Source organism: Cokeromyces recurvatus, assembly GCF_025118155.1.
Source record: "Cokeromyces recurvatus strain NRRL 2243 chromosome Unknown BX663scaffold_10, whole genome shotgun sequence".
Lineage (NCBI taxonomy): Eukaryota > Fungi > Mucoromycota > Mucoromycetes > Mucorales > Mucoraceae > Cokeromyces > Cokeromyces recurvatus.
Window position 1 is genome coordinate 379303 of NW_026251396.1, and position 16332 is coordinate 395634.

Below are 16332 nucleotides of genomic sequence, written 5' to 3' on the forward strand. Positions count from 1 at the left end.
TTGTATTTAACTATTTGACCTTATTAGTTAGTAGATAACAACAAGAATTCACATACTGAGAAGCTATGCGTCATTGGAATTTGGTGCTCCAATAACCTCCAGTATTGTTTAAATTGAGCTAATCATTCTGAATTTCATTGGAATAAATACCTTTTCCTTGGATAAAGTTTGCTGGCACAAACAATTATGTTGATTATAGCTTTCTAAGAGTTCTACCTAAACTATTACTTATTGTTTAACATAAACTATATATATGTATATGTATATATATCTTGTCAAATAAGGAGGAATAAGATTAACTTGATGCTATGATTCCTTCTTAGAGGAAAAAGACTGCTTCACCTTTTTATCGTTATAATCTATTTCGCTCGACGCCCTTTCCTAAACATACTTTTATCATTTTTACTCACTTCAGAAGTATGATCTCGGTCTAATTAGCTCTCAAGATTATTAATTAATTTTAGAATTAAGTTTTTATATACAAAGCAAATGTTAAAGAAACTTATTAATGATCTGAATCTCCAGATCTTTATTTGAACAGCTACAGTAAATATCGAGAAACTAACCAACAGACTTTTTTTTTTATTTCTTTTCTCTTTAATAATAATAATAAGGAACTGATGCTATGTCCCATAATAATTGTATCTTAGTGTGTAGTTTTAGTTATGAATATTATGAACTTTGAGAACTAGCCTTGTTGTGTGTGTGTGCGTTTTTTTTACCAGATTATTTTAAATTAAAAATGTTTATCTGAAAGAAAAGAAAATATGAAGGTCACAAAAAAAAAAAAAAAAAAAAAAAAAAAAAAAAAAGGTAAAGAAAAAGAAAAAAATATGTATTACATTCTTTTCTTTTATTTACATAAATATACAAATATATATATTTATATATATTCATATATAACACATTCTACTTTAAAATGTCGACATTAGATAGCATGGAAGATGACGATGATACCTTTTATTATGAAGTAGAAAAGATTGTTGATATGCGCATTTCCGAAACAGGTGTTCATATGTTCTTGATTAAATGGAAGAATTACGATGACGCGTGGTAAAAAAAATAAAATAAAAAAACTATGTTTGTTCTTTTGATATACAAAATAGATGAGGCTAAATCTCTGATTAATAGAGTAATATATATAAATCATCACTTGAAGAATATTACATCACTTATATTTGCCCCTCCTTTTTTTGTTTTTTTTTTGTTGTTGTTATTGTTGTTAATTTTTCTTTAGATTTAATACTTGGGAACCAGAACATAATCTCAATTGTCCAACTATTTTAGAAGAATTTTTAAAAGGCTATCAAAAGAAGAAAACATCAAAAACAAAAAGGAAAAAGAATAGTATAATTAAGGGGAAAAAGAAACAACACTCATTACCAGAAGTAGAGGCAGATTTGCAAAAAATCGTTGCCAATACAAAAAAAGAAACGGCCATAGAGAAAGTAGAGAATAAAGAAGAAAAAGAGAAAGACGAAAAAGAGAAAGAAGAAAAGAATAAAAAGGAAAAAGATAAAAAGGAAAAAGATAAAGATGAAAAGGATAAAGTCGAAAAGGATAAAGTCGAAAAGGATAAAAACGAAAAAGATGTAGAAAAGGACAAAGATAAACTAAATGAGAATATAAACGACACAGGGAAAGGCAAAGAAAAAGAGCTAAAGAGGAAGAAAAGCAACGATGATAATGATGACTTATTAGAGAAAAAACGAAAAGCATCAACAGAAGAAGTAACCGAACAAAATAAAAGAAAGAATGTAGATAATCCACCGCCCAAGATTACATTCACTATTCCATCAAAGGTAGACCTAAAAGGAAGGAAACAAACAAAAAAGAGGATGAAACGATACTGATTGCTTTTTTTTTTTTGGTAGACAAAAAATACATCATTTAATACTAACACCAGCATTAAACTTACTCCAAAGCCCCCATCATGTAAGATAATATAAATTGAAATATAAATACCTCTTTTAACATCTTTATTTTAGCAAATGTTGATTTAACATCTATATTAAAGATGGTTGGAAAGCATTCTACATCATCAAATACACCTTCTTCACCTAACTTATCCTTATCTAAATACCCGCCAATTGCACCTAAAAACATAAGCTATCGTGCACCTTTAAACTTATTTTCAGCAATACCTTCAAATCATAATAATTTAGAATCTAATCATGAACAAAAATCAAGCTTAATACAATACAATAATTTGCCATCTCATTATACGACTACTTCTACTCCAGTAAAACGAATATTACCTAATAATCGAGATCCTAGATTAGATCCACGTATTACAACAACAGTCGAAAGTCCAAAAAGAGTAAACTTCCAAAGCACACCTTTTCTATTTCAAGGAGTTATTTCAAAAGGGGGGAAGTATATATCATCTATCACTTTAGAAGGAAAGCAGCATTGTTATCATAAAGAACAAATACAGTAAGTTATTGATATGAAAATAAAAAGGAGAGAGGGAGAGGGAGTGTGTGTGAGAGTGAGAGTGAGTGAGTGAGTGAGTGAGAATGAGAGTAAGAGTGAGAGAAAAAAAAACCCATTGTTAACAAGTTTTATAGAGAACTGATTTCTACTTCAGGGAAAAATAAAGAAATTAGAAATGAAATTTGTATATCTTCCTTTTTACCTTTAAAGAGGTTAAATGATTTTATTGGTAATAGAGAACTAAGCTTTATGGCTATTTCAGCAAAAGATCAAATTGTAGAAATTAGCAAATTAAAGAGTTTTATGCAAGTGAATGAAATTGTAATCAAAGTATATTGAATAGATTTAATTATTGTATATTAACATTTTTTTTTCTTTAGGTTGGAGTTGTTTCCCATGCTAATAAGCCTACAGAAGCACTTGTTATTTTACCTACGTCTGAATTAAAAAAGTTGACAAATTTAACAGCAGAAACAGACTTGGAGGTGAAATCTTATAATCAAATATGCGCTATCTATTTAGATAATTTATCAAAAAGACCTAAAATAATGGATGAAATGGAATATGAGAATGAAGATGAATTAGAGTCATCTCAATTATTTTTATGGAATAGAGTGGCATCCTATCTAAGATTTCCTACTCGTGTAAGTAAAGGAAGATACCATGTAAATAACCTGTTTTCTTTTTCTTTTTTTGTTAATACTATTATCTTAAAGTTAAAGGCATTAAGACCATTATCACAATTCCTTGTATATGGTCAATCTGAATCCTCACTCATGTTAAGAAGAGCTTTAGTGAATGAAAAGAATCAAAGTTCAATACAAACTAATCCTACAAATAAGCAATATGTTATGATGGTAAATATATATAAATATATATAGTGGATACATGGATGGATATCTGTATATTTATATCTATTTTTCTAGTTTGATAGATACAATGGAATGCTTTTTAATAGAAGCATGTTGAAGCATAAAAAGGAACCTACAACACAAATATGGGAATTTGGTGTCCATGATTTATCTAGTGATGAAATAGCTTCTGCTTGCGAAGTGTTTCCTAATAATACAGGAGGTTTCATTACAACTGATATAGAGAATATTGTAAATAATCCAGACATCATTAATACCATTTCCAGACAAATTAAAAAGGTAAGTTCTTCTCCTTTAATGTAAATTTTACTTTTACTTACCGAAATACATTCATAGTTTAATGAATATTCAATTGCTTATGGAGAATGGAAGTTTATTTTACCAAATAATTTTATTTATCATTTAGATCAAGCTATCCGAAATAAGAAATTGACAGAAAAGTAAGTTGTATTCTTTAAAAGAGGCTTTTATATCTTAATTCTTACTTTTTTTGATAAATAAAAGAATGCAAACAGCGATTATTGAAGTGACTGTAGCCCTAACTAAAAATACAATTCAAATCATGAAATTATGGCCCGAGGAACAAGAAGACATGAGCTTTATTCATTTTATGGAAGGTATCCTTCAGAGCTATTATAAGAATTATCAGCATTTTGTCTATGTAGATGATATTTTATCTGTTTCTGAAGATAAAAGAAAGCATCATTTATCTATTGATTTTGTACAAAGTGACCAAATTTACAATATTTATAAATAAATTTGCGCATAATAATTTCCATTGCTAGCCGTCCTATTTTAATTTTAAACGCAGCCATCGCTATTTTAGACATGAACGAGAAAAAAAAAAAGAGAGAGAGAGAGAAAGAGAGAGAAATAGGTGCGTATTTAGCACGCGTAGAAATCCTCTTTTATTTTATTTTATATTTTATCTTATTTCATTTTATTTTATTTCATTTTATTTTTTTTTATTTTTTACTTGATATAGAAAATGGCTTTAAGAAGAATTCAAAAAGTAACTGAAAATAATAATATACAAATAAATCTTTTATTATTATTAATGTGTTTTATTCATTAAGGAATTAGCAGATTTAACAAAGAATCCACCTAATGGTGTCAAAGCAACCCCTATTGACGAAGACCTATTTCACTGGCAAGGTAAGTCAAGTAATCAATAATTCTATGCCCCTTAAAAAAAAAAGAAAAGAATTCAAGCTATTTACATTTTATAATGTGTAACTTAAAAGGTGAATTAAGTGGACCTGTAAGTTATAATTAAAGCTGGAATTACAAACAGCTGAATAACATATTCTATCTTTTGTAGAAAGGGACCCCCTATCAAGGTGGACGTTTTAAATTAGACATAGTTTTCTCTTCTGATTATCCTTTTAAACCGCCACAGGTAACAAATAAATAAATAAATAATATTCGATTCTATAGTATAAAATTAATTTAAAAAAAAAATAGATAAAATTTACTACAAAAATTTATCATCCAAACATTGATGATGATGGGTCTATTTGTATTGATCTTTTAAAATCTGACACTTGGAAACCTGCAACCAAAGTAGTTAACGGTAAAAGAGAGATAATAAACAAGAAAAAAAAACGCTGAAACTTATTTTTTGTTTTTTTGGGATAAACAGTGTTACAAGCACTTGTTGGTTTATTGGAAACACCTAATCCAGATGATGCACTTGTTGGCTCTATTGCGGAAACATACAATACAAATAGAACTAAATTCAACAAGTTGGCAAAAGAATATGTTGAGAAGGTAACCTTTATTTTTTAATCATTACTTTATAACCTTGTATTTTAATCCTCTTTATTCATAGTACGCTTCAAATTAAAATTAAAAAATTAAAAAAAGCTTACACACACTTATTATTTTGTAAATAAAACGTCAATCGTTTATGCCGTCTTTTTTGTTAAAAATTTATTGGCTTGAAATTAAAATTATAAGTATACAACGCGTTCCTTTTCTTCTTTTCAATTCTTTTGATTTCTTTCTTTCTTTTTTTTTTTATTATTATTATTATTGGAAAAAAAAAAGGAACATGGTCTTGTTAAAATATAAATTACCATGTATATTAGCAGCAATTACACTTGTCAAAGCTTCAAATATAAAAGGACTAGCTCCTGAAAGTAATTACCAAATAAATTTTTTATATAGAGATGAATAAACTTACCCTTTCATATTTAGAACAAGTTCTGTATAAACCCTCAGAAGAAGGAACATGGACTTGTCTTGATGGTTCGAAAACAATTCCTTATTCTGCAATTAATGACGATTATTGTGATTGTCCAGACGGTTCAGATGAGCCTGGTATGGTCTTCTTTTTCTTTTTTCTTTTTGACATTTTATTACATGCCAATTCACATGGTTGACTTAAAATAATATACAGGTACATCAGCTTGCCCGAATGGTTATTTTTATTGTCAAAACGTAGGACATATTCCATCCTACATCAAATCTTCTTCTGTCAATGATGGTGTTTGTGACGAAGCTTGTTGTGATGGCTCTGATGAAAATGGTGATCTCATTACTTGTCCTAACCGTTGTAAAGTAGTTGGTGAAGCTTATCAAAAAGAACAAACAAGTCTTAAGGAATCTGTTCAGGCAGGTCTTACTGCTAAAAAGATCTTGATTGAGGAAGCACAGAATCAAATCAGATTGTGGGAGGAAGAACAAGTGAAACTTGAAGATGAATTAGTCTTGAAGAAATCAGCTTTACTTCGACTTCAACGTGAAATGAAACAATTAGAATCAACTCATCAAAAACGAAAACATGTCCCAATGTCAGCATAGATATTGCTACGTTAAAAAATGATGTAGTTATTTTAAAGCGAGAGATTCACGTATTGATGGATATTTTGAAAGATATGAAGCGAGATCATGATCATAATTTCCATGATATGGCTGTAAAGAGTGCTATTAAGGGCCTTGATGATTTTGTTTCTCGTTTTACTAAAGTCGAGACTGAGATTGATGAAGATCTCAAACATATTAAAGACACTAGTGAAGAAGAAGAAGGAGTAGAAGAGGAAGAAGAGGAGAAAGAAGAAGAAGAATCTCAATCCTCTACTGAAAAAAATCTACAAAACGATCAAGGTAAGTATTGACTCTTTTTTGTTTGCTCTCTGTTTATATATTATATATATTGCTTAGGTAAGCATTCGGTATTTGATGTCATTCTTGAGAAATTAGAATCAGTTCTTCCAACCGCTTTAAAAAATGGCGTATTGGATAAACTGGTGTCTGACAATAAGGATACTGTCGTTGTTGATCATAAAACAGGTTCTTTTTCTTTCTTTATTCCTTTATTAGAAGTGCTTGGCATTTAAAAGAAACAGAAAAAAAAAATAAAATAAAACTAACATTTATTAACTGATTAGCGTTGGAAAAAACTCGTGAACAGATTCGAACTATTGAAGATGAAATTAATCAGCTCGATTCTGATTTAAACAAGATTACGGATAACTTAGCTTTTGATTACGGTCAAGACAAAGAATGGTTAAAACTTAAAGATGTTTGTATTGAAAAGGATGAAGGAGAGTAAGTTCAAAAAAAAAGAAATAGAATTAGTTTTTCTTTTTAGTATACATACTTATATTTTTTCTTTTAATAGGTACACTTACTCACTTTGCTTCCTCGGGGATGCTTATCAAAAGAGTAATAAGGATAGTACTCGTACACATTTAGGGTAAAAATAAGATATATTATTCGAAATTTTTAGATTTTAAACCAACCCTTTTCCCCTTTTATATTAGTAAATTTGAGAAGTTTGGTGAGAAAGAAGGTGTCGATCGTTTCAAGACTCATATTCATACCCATGGTACACGTTGTTGGAATGGACCTGAAAGAAGTGTGAAGGCAACTGTCGAATGTGGCGTAAAGAATGAGATTGTTGAAGTATCAGAACCCGAAAAATGTGAATACCATTATCGTTTATTATCACCTGCTGTTTGTCAATCTATTGCTGAAATTGAACGTGATCAAAATACCAGTCATAAACCAATTCATGAAGAACTTTAGATAAAAATAAAAATCCAAAGAAAGAAACATTTGATTATTGAAAATGAGTGCTTATGTAATATTTTTAAGTTACCTGTTATAATATGTTGTATAACTCAGCTTAATATTTTCTAATGTCTGCAGACCTTATTTTTATAAATATCCATCTTGGGTTATTTTAGCTAACTTATGCAATTTATTTGATTGTCTAGCGCCGCCTGTACCCATTCTTCTGAACAAAGCTAAAAATAAATTCAAAAAAAAAATCATGATATACAAATTTAGTCAGCATAATATTAATCTAACATTATTTTATTCCTTTCTTTTTTTTTATTTTATTTTTTATTTTCATTTTAATATACTGTGAAATAAAACAGAATAGACTTTTTTTTTCTTTTTTTTTTTCTTTCTTGATTCATGTCTGATTTCTTTGGATCATTTAGAAGAAGAAAAGGGACTAGTCAATTCGATTCATCAGCTTCTTCGAGGTCGTCTATAGATAGTTCATCCAGGAAAAGTCAAGGAGCTAACGATGTAATCAGTGACGAACCTATGCCAGATACGGATGAGAAAATAGATGAACTCTTTGATCAAATGCTGGCAAGTTAAAAAAAAAAAAAACAAAGCAAATAAAAGTTTATTTATTTATATCTTTATTTTTATTTCTTACATACACACACACACATGAACTTATTTATTATTAGGTTCGAAGAGGCTTAGATGAGGAGAAAAGAAAACCGCTCATGTCTCTGGATTATAAAACAAAATGGGCTATGATTATTCAAGATCGACGAGCTGAGCAAGTTGTTGCCGGTCGAAGAACAACAGTGACTGATAATGATAATGCGCCGCCATTAATTTCAGTACTATCAGATTTAGCAGGTGAAATGTGGTCTGCAACTCGAGACTCAACTGCTCGGGCTGTAGAACGACATACATATCGTAGTAGTCATTTAGCGCCTGTAGGAAAACGAGTATCAGAAGTAATTCAGCCTAGTGCAACCCTATTAACAATACCTACTAATATATCCTATGAAGTATCTACAACAAATACAGATAAAAATACTCCAGAATATTATATACGTAAATTTATGGAACCTGACTTGAGAGCTGTGACGCCTACTTTAGCTGATAATCTAGCTGTTAGTCTCAGAACACGGCCATTGGAGTAAGCAAATTATGTTTTTTTAAATAATATGTTATGAGGGACCTGGTTGTTTTGTTCGGTGTTTATTAACTTTTTTTTTTCTACATAGTTGGGTTATTCGATTCACTGATTTAAAGGGGTTAAAGGTTATTTCAAGCGGATTATCATATTTAAACAAAAAGCCTGATTCGGAAAAGTAAAAAGTTATAAATGCGTTACGAGTTATTATATATTTACATGTATATTCTCTATAGAAAAGGACAAACTTTAGAATTGGAATATGGCCTTATTAAATGTATCAAAGTTTTGATTAATGCAAGAGTAAGTTTATAACCTATATGTGTATATATAAAAATATGTATGTATTTATTCATCATCTTTTTTTATTATTATTATTATTATTATAGTGGGGAGCTCGTGAAGCAATACTAAATCCAGAATACATTCATTCATTTGTTTTTTCAATTATTTGTCCACAATGGCAAGCAAGGAAAATCATATGTGATATGTTGCTCTTTTTGTGTCACTGTGATGTGCCACTCGGTCATACAATTGTAATGCAAGGCTTTGAATTGCTGAGAAAGCATAGAAAAGATTTTGGTATATTTGATTCATGGTTAAAGGATTTTGAGCATACGCTGGACGGTACACGTAAAACTGGCACAATAAGATCACCATCTATTGATGACTATCATAAATTAAATATCTATGTTCCGCCTGATAGTCACTTAATTGAATATTGTGTAAATTAAAAAGACAACTGATTCTTGAACTACTGATAATAATTCTTTTTTTTTTTATTTGCTTAGATCTCTAATATTAGTTTGATTAATTCACTCGTTCATATACCAACTGAAGTAACAGAAAGAGTTTATTTGCGTAGTCAGTTTAAAGCATCTGGATTAGAACGTATATTTAGAAAACTAGAAAGATTAGATGATCCTGCATTATACGATCAAATAGAGAAATACAACAGAAGAGCAGAAAATGATATGGATGAAGCTTTTGGCGATGAAATGTCAATGTATAATGATATTTCTCAACCCAATGAGTTATTGGATCTTATACTTGAAAATATTGCCGATGCGCCTAATGCACTTGAATACCTACTTCATACTTTTAGAAGTATGCTGTTGATTAAAGGTGAGCCTGAAAGAAAGTAAATATCTTGATAAGTATAAGTTTTTTTTTGTCTTTTCTTGCAAATTTTGGAATAAAAATGTTTACTTTATTTTATTTTTTAGAACACATTATCATCAAGCAATTAGTGAAATTGTTTTTAATATTGTCATGGATCGTAGAGAAAAAATAAGCGCTGATGAATTGGGATCATCTGCTTTTGGGATTTCCGTTAATTCAATGATAAGTCGTTTTAATGAACTTGATCGACTACAAGAAATAGCAAAAACAGCAGAAGAGGATCGTGAATTGGCCATACGATTAAATGCTGAAAACAAAGAACTGAAGGAACAAATTGAAGCATTAAAAAGAGCTCCTGGCGCTGCTAAGCCTAGTGCTCAGCAAAGTAATTATAAAATGGAAAATATTGCTCTAAGGGCATTACAACAGCAATCAAATAAAACAATTGCCATGTTGCAAGAAAGACTTAGAGAGGCAACTGAGTCTTTAGAGAATTATACGAATATAGCAGCAACATCCACAACTGCACCTATTGTTGTAGGAGAGGAATGGAAATTAGCGAGTCGTAAATCTGATAACAATGCTGTTATACCACAATTTAAGACGCCTAATGTAGATGACTCTATTTATCCATCGCAATACCCCGCTCAAATATATGATAATGAAACATCACCACTTGGATCTGGAGGATTCGATATTCATAGTTCTACTCCTATACCATATTCTTCACAATATCCAAATAAGCAACAACCTGTTGATCATGATTTGCCTCCTACATTACCCAAACATGGAGACACTACTATTACTACTGAAATATGTAAGTTATATATGTATATATAATCATTTTGATTTTTATCATTAATAATGAATATCTGGGGATTTACATTTAGCTATTAATAATGAGTCAAAGGTTAAAAAGCCTAATCTTACACCGCTTCCTGCACTTAAAACTGAAGAAATACCACCAGTTGAGAATATTGGTAAACTTTTAATATGTATTTGTATATACTTATTCAACATGTTTTTATTAACTAGAATCTGAAGATACAATTTCATCATTATCACCTACTTCATCTCCTGTACTTACCGATGGTAAATATAATAATATACTCTGTTTGAAATATACTGAATTTATTCTAACAATGCCTTTTTTCTATTATACTAACTTAGTACCTGAAGCATTAATACCACCGCCACCACCGCCACCGCCACCACCACCACCTGCACGTAAGTTTTATTTGCAAATCATAAGTTTAATATAATTATTAACTCTGATAAAATAATGCACTAATTAGCAGCTGGACCTTCTGGAGTATTACCACCGCCGCCGCCTCCTCCTCCTCCCCCTCCTCCACCTCCTGGTAAGTTTTAAGTGTATATAACAGTATATTGTATGTTATTAACATTATTATCTAGGACCTGGAGGAGCTGTACCCCCACCTCCTCCGCCACCACCACCTCCTCCTCCACCTCCTGGTAAGTTTTAAGCGTATATAATAATATATGGTATGTTATTGACATTATTATCTAGGACCTGGAGGAGCTGCGCCTCCACCACCTCCACCACCACCTCCTCCTCCTGGTAAGTTTTAAATATATATAACAATATATGGTATGTTATTGATAATATTGTTTAGGGCCTGGAGGGGTTGCGCCTCCGCCCCCACCGCCACCACCACCTGGTAAGTTCAAAACATTCATAAAGATATAATGTACATTACTGATATCATTATCTAGGACCTGGAGGAGCTGTACCTCCCCCTCCCCCACCCCCTCCTGGCATGAAGGGGCCTAATGCACCTCCAGTTCCTTTAGGCCCTATTCGTAAGGAGCTCCGCCACTACCCACAAATTAAACTAAAGAACCTTCAGTGGCAAAAATTGGATGCACGCAATGTAGATAACACAATTTGGAAACTTGAAGACGTCAATGAAACTGAACTTGAAGATGATCTTGATAAGTATGGTGTCTTTGCTAAAATTGAAGATCTCTTCCCTGCAAAAGTCAATACCTTTTTTGAAAAACGATTGAAGGCTAAAATAGAAGAAAAGAAGGATGCAATCAAATTCCTAACTAAAGAAAAATCTCGAAACATTAGTAAGCCAACTATAATTACCAAAGAAAAAAAAATTGAATTTTGGAATTAATTTGGAAAACACCCTTTTTTTTTTAGATTTGGCTGTTCTTCCAAAGATCAAATCCTATTCCAGCTATGAAAGTGTTCGATATGAAATTATGAAAGTGAATGATGAACTTTGTACAGAGACCTTCTTGAGTAATCTTCTTGCTTATGTACCTGGTAAAGATGACGATTTAAAAATGATGGAAAAATACCAAAATGAATCACCTGAAGTTTGTGAAGAGTTAGATCTTCCTGAACAATTTACTATTGAAGTAGGTTAAAAACATAAAAAATAAAAATAAAAATAAATAATGTGGGGATGGGAGGGGAGGGGGTAGAGATAAAAGGATGCAGTAGGATCTAATGATGTATCTCATACAGATGTTCAAGATGTATCGATATGAAGTCCGTATTCAGTTTATGTTGTTTAGAATTCAATTCTGGGAAAAATTTGAACAACTAGAAAAGGTAAAGCCTAGAATTATTGAAAAAAAAAAAGCAATTATTTTATTAAAAAAAAAATGTAGAATATGACAATTGTACTTGAAGTTTCTGATGCTTTGAAAAATTCCAAGAGCTTGAAAGAATTATTATGTGTAAGTTTGATATAGATATAAAAGCGGAAAAGATATAATATCTTATAATTTGATAATAGCTTATATTGCTTTTGGGTAATTATATGAATGCATCTAGTTTACAAGGTGGTGCATTTGGTATGCGTATTTCAAGTATAAACAAAGTAAGAATAACAAAAAGACAAAAAAAAAGTGAATACTTATAGTAACATTTTTTTTTATATAGTTAGTAGATACCAAGGCATCCAACATTTCTTCGTTAAATCTTTTACATGTTGTAACGGGTATTGTACGTCGACAATTTCCTCAATTACTTCAATTTTTAAAAGATCTCAAAGATATTGAGCAAGCAGCACGTATTACAGCTAGTCTTAATGACATGGTACAGCAATATACTGAGATGAGAAAGGGGCTTAAGGAACTTACATTAGAATTGGGTACAAAATGGCAGCCAGAGGATGTTGAATTAGATGAAGCAGACCAGTTTTGTACTATCATGACTGAGTATAATGAAAGAGCCTCAGTCAGATTTGAGGATCTTCAAACACTTTATATTAATATGGATGCAGGTTGGAAAGATGTCATGATCTATTATGGAGAAAACCCGAAAGTGATGCGGCCTGATGATTTCTTTGGAACCTTTTCACGATTTGTCATTTCTTGGAAGGAAGCTGCTGCTACAGAAGAAAAGTTGGCAATGAAACAAGAACGTGAAGAAAAGAGAAAACGTGAGGAAGAAGAAAGAAAGGAACGTATGAGATTGAAAAAGGAAAAGGCAGAACAAAAACGAAAATCTGTTCAAGGAATCAGTACAGGTAATAATGAAGGGAGGAGAGGGGGGAGGAGTTATTTTTTTTTTTTTTTTTTGTGTATGTGTATTTCATTTTACTCACAGCTTTTTTTTTTTTTTTTTTTTTTTTTTAATGAAGATGCCGATGGTAAAGGTGAAGTAGATCGTTGTATGATGGATAATTTGTTAGATAAGCTGAGAACAGGAGAAATTGAAGTTCGTACTTCAAGACGTCGTAGTAGAGCGCAAAGACAAAGAAAAGATGAAGAGAATAGCCAAGTAGATATTTCTGCTGCTGATTTATTAAAAACTCTTAAATCAGAAGATGATTAAGTGTCATCTTATAATACTATATACATATACATAATATTTATACTTTTACTGTTTAATACACAGCAAGGTTCATACATATACATAATTTATAATGCATAGTAATAAATACTAATATAACATTTATAAATTTTAACGTGATACAGCAAGATATGTTTATTTATGTACATCTTTTTAGTGTCTATAGAGAGTATACAGTCATACTTGTGAAAATTGTCGGTTTTTTTTTTAAAAAAAAGCAATTGTCGATTATTAAAAAAAGGTAATTGTCGAAAACTAAAATATAATTGGCGGTAACTTAGAAATTCACTGTCGACAACTAAAATAAAAATGTTGAAAAAATAAAATCTACTTAAAACGAGACGGCTGCAAAATTATTTAGAGACCATTGCAAATTTCCCAAGAGAGATCCATAAATTTTTACTAGCCCATTTCCATAACCATATTGGGTATTTTTCATTAGACTATTACATATAAAAGATCAATATTTTCGTAGGAAGAATGAGTTGCACTAATTATCGACCCATATTTGAATTTTATGCTGAAAGTGAAGCTGAGGATGATATGGATTTAGGTTATGAATGCGGTGAGATTACTACATTAACTGATTTCATCACCCCGTTCATAACATTCAAATGGACAAGAACTTAACTTAGAGGAGATCACTACTAATTTAGCCATGGTTTCTCTTTCAGATGATAAGAAAAGGAAGGATAAGTATGAACCTGAGCAAATATGTCACTTTATTGGAAATTTTGCAGGAAGAAGGGGGTGTCAATTCCTGTAGCTACAAAGATATGCATGATCTTGATATTCATTACACTCATGGCAGAGATTGTCCCAAGAATGATATTGAGATACTGCACGAGTCGATGGTGTAGTAACCATGGCTGAAGTACCTTTTGCAGATCTTTCCGTCAAAGGTCTCCATTTTGATATCGAATACAACCTCATTCAAAGAGACGTAATTACTTAGATAATCCATATCTGTCTGAGATTATTTCTCGACCCACTCTTTCCTCTTGATGCGCATTTTCTTTCAGAGACTTTAGCCACAGGACGACAAGCGGTCCGCTTGACTGTCAAGTTGTATTGATCTTTTATGAAAGTGCCAACGTACCTGAGACTCTTTCAAGCTGAAGTCCTCGAATGTTGCGGTAAGGCTATGAACGGTATTCGTTCTTGTTGCTTGAAGTTGCTCATCGAAAAAGTGAATCAGGGAATACTTATGCTCTTCCTATAGTTGAGATTCATCACGATTGACTTTGTTCATAAGCTGGCCGTATATATCCCATTCTGAATCATTGTCTATTCGCTTTACCCATCCCTAAGCTGTTCTTGCGTTGATTCTCGCTCGTTCTGAAGCAGGATTGGAAAGCAACATGGCTCGCTTAAGAAAAACGTACAGTTTTTATATATTTGCTCAGATTAAAGTTTTTGAAGGCAAACCTTGTCATGATAATATCTACTTTTTCTGAATCATGGGCACCTTGTTCAAAAATTAACTGTTGTGTACGCCATTTCGGATTGCCCGAAAGCGCTAAATATCAATAGATATGGATTTCCCCGCTATATGAACTATAGAGATGTTCCATGAGAAGAAAGAATACAGATAAGAATATATAATCTAACCATTATGTTTAACAGTATATTATTTAAAGCGCTATGGTGGTAATATATCGATTTGTTATCCAAGAGAAAGGTGAACCAAAGCAGTAACTTCAGAATATACAAGGAACAATATGCTTTCAGATATACAGCTGAAGAAAATAAGCTATCCCATTCTCAAAATTGGCTGTACATGATCATCCTTCTAAAGTGATGAACACGATTTAGTAATTTAGAAGCAATATCATACATGTAGGAATAATGATTTTGACAGATACCTTCAACGCTGTTTTCAACAAGGGCCCAGGAATAGACGCTTACAAGATACCAAAGTAGGAGTTGAGCACTGGACTATTCCCTAATTGCCACAAGTATGCGAAAAATAAAATAAAATAAAAGAAAAGAAAAGAAAAGAAAAGAAAAGGACACAGAAACGGATGCTTACATGCTACCAACAATGGAGTTGTACACTGCACAATGTTGGATTCCTTCTCTTGAAGAAAAAAATAAAAAAAAAACAGAAACTAACACAGGTCAAAAAAATAGAGAATTTTTTTATTGTTTCTAGTTGATGAAAAAAAAAATTACATTTGTATTTATATGTTTATTCAAAAAAGAAAAAAGAGAATGCTAAAATTGCCTGAACCAGTTCAAATCTGTATTTAGAGAAAAAAACCTTCTTGGGTGGAAGAAAAAAGGATAGAAAAAGAGAAAGAGAGGGGAGTCTATGAATGCTGGCTAAACCAGAGAAGAAAAGAGGAGTTTAAAGATAGATTAGATAGGACTAAATCATCGTAGGGAGCACCATGCTGTAGCATGTCAACTTTATAAAGGAATCTTTGGATGGCAATCCAATGTATTCGCCAGTAGGCCTGTGTATGTAGTGACTTGGGCGGTCGAGAGGGAAACCGATTGAGAAGACACGAGATGGGGTCATCTACGTCTTGTAACATGTGTAATTGAGAACGAATGCGCAGGCAATGAATACTGTGTTTCTTTGTTAGATCGTGTAATTTGCATTGACAAGGTTTAGGAGTATCACCAGGTAGCCAGCCCAGCTGCCATCTAATGAGTTAACTACGTTCGATTGGGAGCATAGGTAGAAATATGGTTTTACGTTTCTGGAAATGTAATTTTCCAGTTTTAGAAATTTAGTTCGCGGTCTCCGACCTTAGACTTTGCACCCACTGCCATTAACTTTGCGCCTTGCCATCAACTTTGCGCCCATTGCCATTTAACTTTGCGGCCCCGGACAAAAGAGTTTGTGGAAACATTTCTGAAAATGACAATTAACCAAATTC

The 16332-nt window shown here is 31.6% G+C and overlaps 6 protein-coding genes across 6 annotated transcripts; 5 read left to right on the forward strand and 1 right to left on the reverse strand.

The window, feature by feature from the left end:
• The first annotated feature begins 850 nt into the window (after positions 1-850).
• BX663DRAFT_34336 (uncharacterized protein) lies at positions 851-2400 on the forward strand. Its single transcript, XM_051522154.1, has 3 exons — positions 851-1050; positions 1238-1802; positions 1875-2400. The coding sequence occupies exons 1-3, from the start codon at positions 920-922 to the stop codon at positions 1947-1949; spliced, it is 771 nt and encodes a 256-aa protein (XP_051383551.1). The 5' UTR covers positions 851-919; the 3' UTR covers positions 1950-2400.
• BX663DRAFT_506922 (uncharacterized protein) lies at positions 1530-4134 on the forward strand. Its single transcript, XM_051527255.1, has 9 exons — positions 1530-1802; positions 1875-1935; positions 1989-2436; positions 2571-2757; positions 2817-3080; positions 3153-3293; positions 3363-3587; positions 3645-3748; positions 3813-4134. Exons 3-9 carry the CDS (start codon positions 2018-2020, stop codon positions 4063-4065), a joined length of 1593 nt encoding a protein of 530 aa, XP_051383552.1. The 5' UTR covers positions 1530-1802; positions 1875-1935; positions 1989-2017; the 3' UTR covers positions 4066-4134.
• A 103-nt stretch (positions 4135-4237) lies between these two features.
• BX663DRAFT_506924 (ubiquitin-conjugating enzyme/RWD-like protein) lies at positions 4238-5266 on the forward strand. The gene is made up of 7 exons (XM_051527256.1): positions 4238-4320; positions 4385-4463; positions 4553-4569; positions 4630-4707; positions 4773-4881; positions 4951-5078; positions 5140-5266. Exons 1-7 carry the CDS (start codon positions 4297-4299, stop codon positions 5152-5154), a joined length of 450 nt encoding a protein of 149 aa, XP_051383553.1. The 5' UTR covers positions 4238-4296; the 3' UTR covers positions 5155-5266.
• A 20-nt stretch (positions 5267-5286) lies between these two features.
• BX663DRAFT_506929 (glucosidase II beta subunit-like-domain-containing protein) lies at positions 5287-7656 on the forward strand. Its single transcript, XM_051527257.1, has 8 exons — positions 5287-5449; positions 5508-5630; positions 5710-6051; positions 6114-6416; positions 6474-6602; positions 6701-6860; positions 6934-7008; positions 7076-7656. Exons 1-8 carry the CDS (start codon positions 5362-5364, stop codon positions 7338-7340), a joined length of 1485 nt encoding a protein of 494 aa, XP_051383554.1. The 5' UTR covers positions 5287-5361; the 3' UTR covers positions 7341-7656.
• Positions 7657-7682: 26 nt separating this feature from the next.
• Positions 7683-13569, forward strand: BX663DRAFT_560534 (uncharacterized protein). Its single transcript, XM_051531895.1, has 21 exons — positions 7683-7919; positions 8024-8487; positions 8576-8662; positions 8721-8787; positions 8874-9209; positions 9276-9625; positions 9711-10423; positions 10497-10586; positions 10642-10698; positions 10777-10833; positions 10902-10967; positions 11023-11082; positions 11138-11188; positions 11244-11288; positions 11344-11703; positions 11780-12000; positions 12110-12196; positions 12256-12324; positions 12384-12467; positions 12530-13118; positions 13233-13569. Exons 1-21 carry the CDS (start codon positions 7737-7739, stop codon positions 13424-13426), a joined length of 4230 nt encoding a protein of 1409 aa, XP_051383555.1. The 5' UTR covers positions 7683-7736; the 3' UTR covers positions 13427-13569.
• A 2187-nt stretch (positions 13570-15756) lies between these two features.
• Positions 15757-16104, reverse strand: BX663DRAFT_433021 (uncharacterized protein; the record flags this gene model as incomplete). The annotated part of the gene is made up of 1 exon (XM_051522968.1): positions 15757-16104. A coding segment is annotated over one exon (348 nt), but the record flags the coding sequence as incomplete, so codon positions are not given.
• Positions 16105-16332: the final 228 nt, after the last annotated feature.

Bases quoted from the DNA above. Each gene is read 5' to 3' on its own strand.
- BX663DRAFT_506922 (XM_051527255.1), top strand. From the start codon at position 2,018: ATGGTTGGAAAGCATTCTACATCATCAAATACACCTTCTTCACCTAAC. The intron at 3,588-3,644 runs GTAAGTTCTTCT...ATACATTCATAG, and splicing joins TTTCCAGACAAATTAAAAAG to TTTAATGAATATTCAATTGC. The intron at 3,749-3,812 runs GTAAGTTGTATT...GATAAATAAAAG, and splicing joins AATAAGAAATTGACAGAAAA to AATGCAAACAGCGATTATTG.
- BX663DRAFT_506924 (XM_051527256.1), top strand. From the start codon at position 4,297: ATGGCTTTAAGAAGAATTCAAAAA. The intron at 4,708-4,772 runs GTAACAAATAAA...AAAAAAAAATAG, and splicing joins ATCCTTTTAAACCGCCACAG to ATAAAATTTACTACAAAAAT. The intron at 4,882-4,950 runs GTAAAAGAGAGA...TGGGATAAACAG, and splicing joins TGCAACCAAAGTAGTTAACG to TGTTACAAGCACTTGTTGGT.
- BX663DRAFT_34336 (XM_051522154.1), top strand. From the start codon at position 920: ATGTCGACATTAGATAGCATGGAAGATGACGATGATACCTTTTATTAT. The intron at 1,051-1,237 runs GTGGTAAAAAAA...ATTTTTCTTTAG, and splicing joins TGGAAGAATTACGATGACGC to ATTTAATACTTGGGAACCAG. The intron at 1,803-1,874 runs GTAGACCTAAAA...TTTTTTTGGTAG, and splicing joins CATTCACTATTCCATCAAAG to ACAAAAAATACATCATTTAA.
- BX663DRAFT_506929 (XM_051527257.1), top strand. From the start codon at position 5,362: ATGGTCTTGTTAAAATATAAATTACCATGTATATTAGCAGCAATTACA. The intron at 5,450-5,507 runs GTAATTACCAAA...TTTCATATTTAG, and splicing joins AAAAGGACTAGCTCCTGAAA to AACAAGTTCTGTATAAACCC. The intron at 6,052-6,113 runs GTGAAATGAAAC...ATGTCAGCATAG, and splicing joins AGCTTTACTTCGACTTCAAC to ATATTGCTACGTTAAAAAAT.
- BX663DRAFT_560534 (XM_051531895.1), top strand. From the start codon at position 7,737: ATGTCTGATTTCTTTGGATCATTTAGAAGAAGAAAAGGGACTAGTCAA. The intron at 8,663-8,720 runs GTAAAAAGTTAT...TATTCTCTATAG, and splicing joins AAAAAGCCTGATTCGGAAAA to AAAAGGACAAACTTTAGAAT. The intron at 12,468-12,529 runs GTAAGAATAACA...TTTTTTATATAG, and splicing joins GTATTTCAAGTATAAACAAA to TTAGTAGATACCAAGGCATC.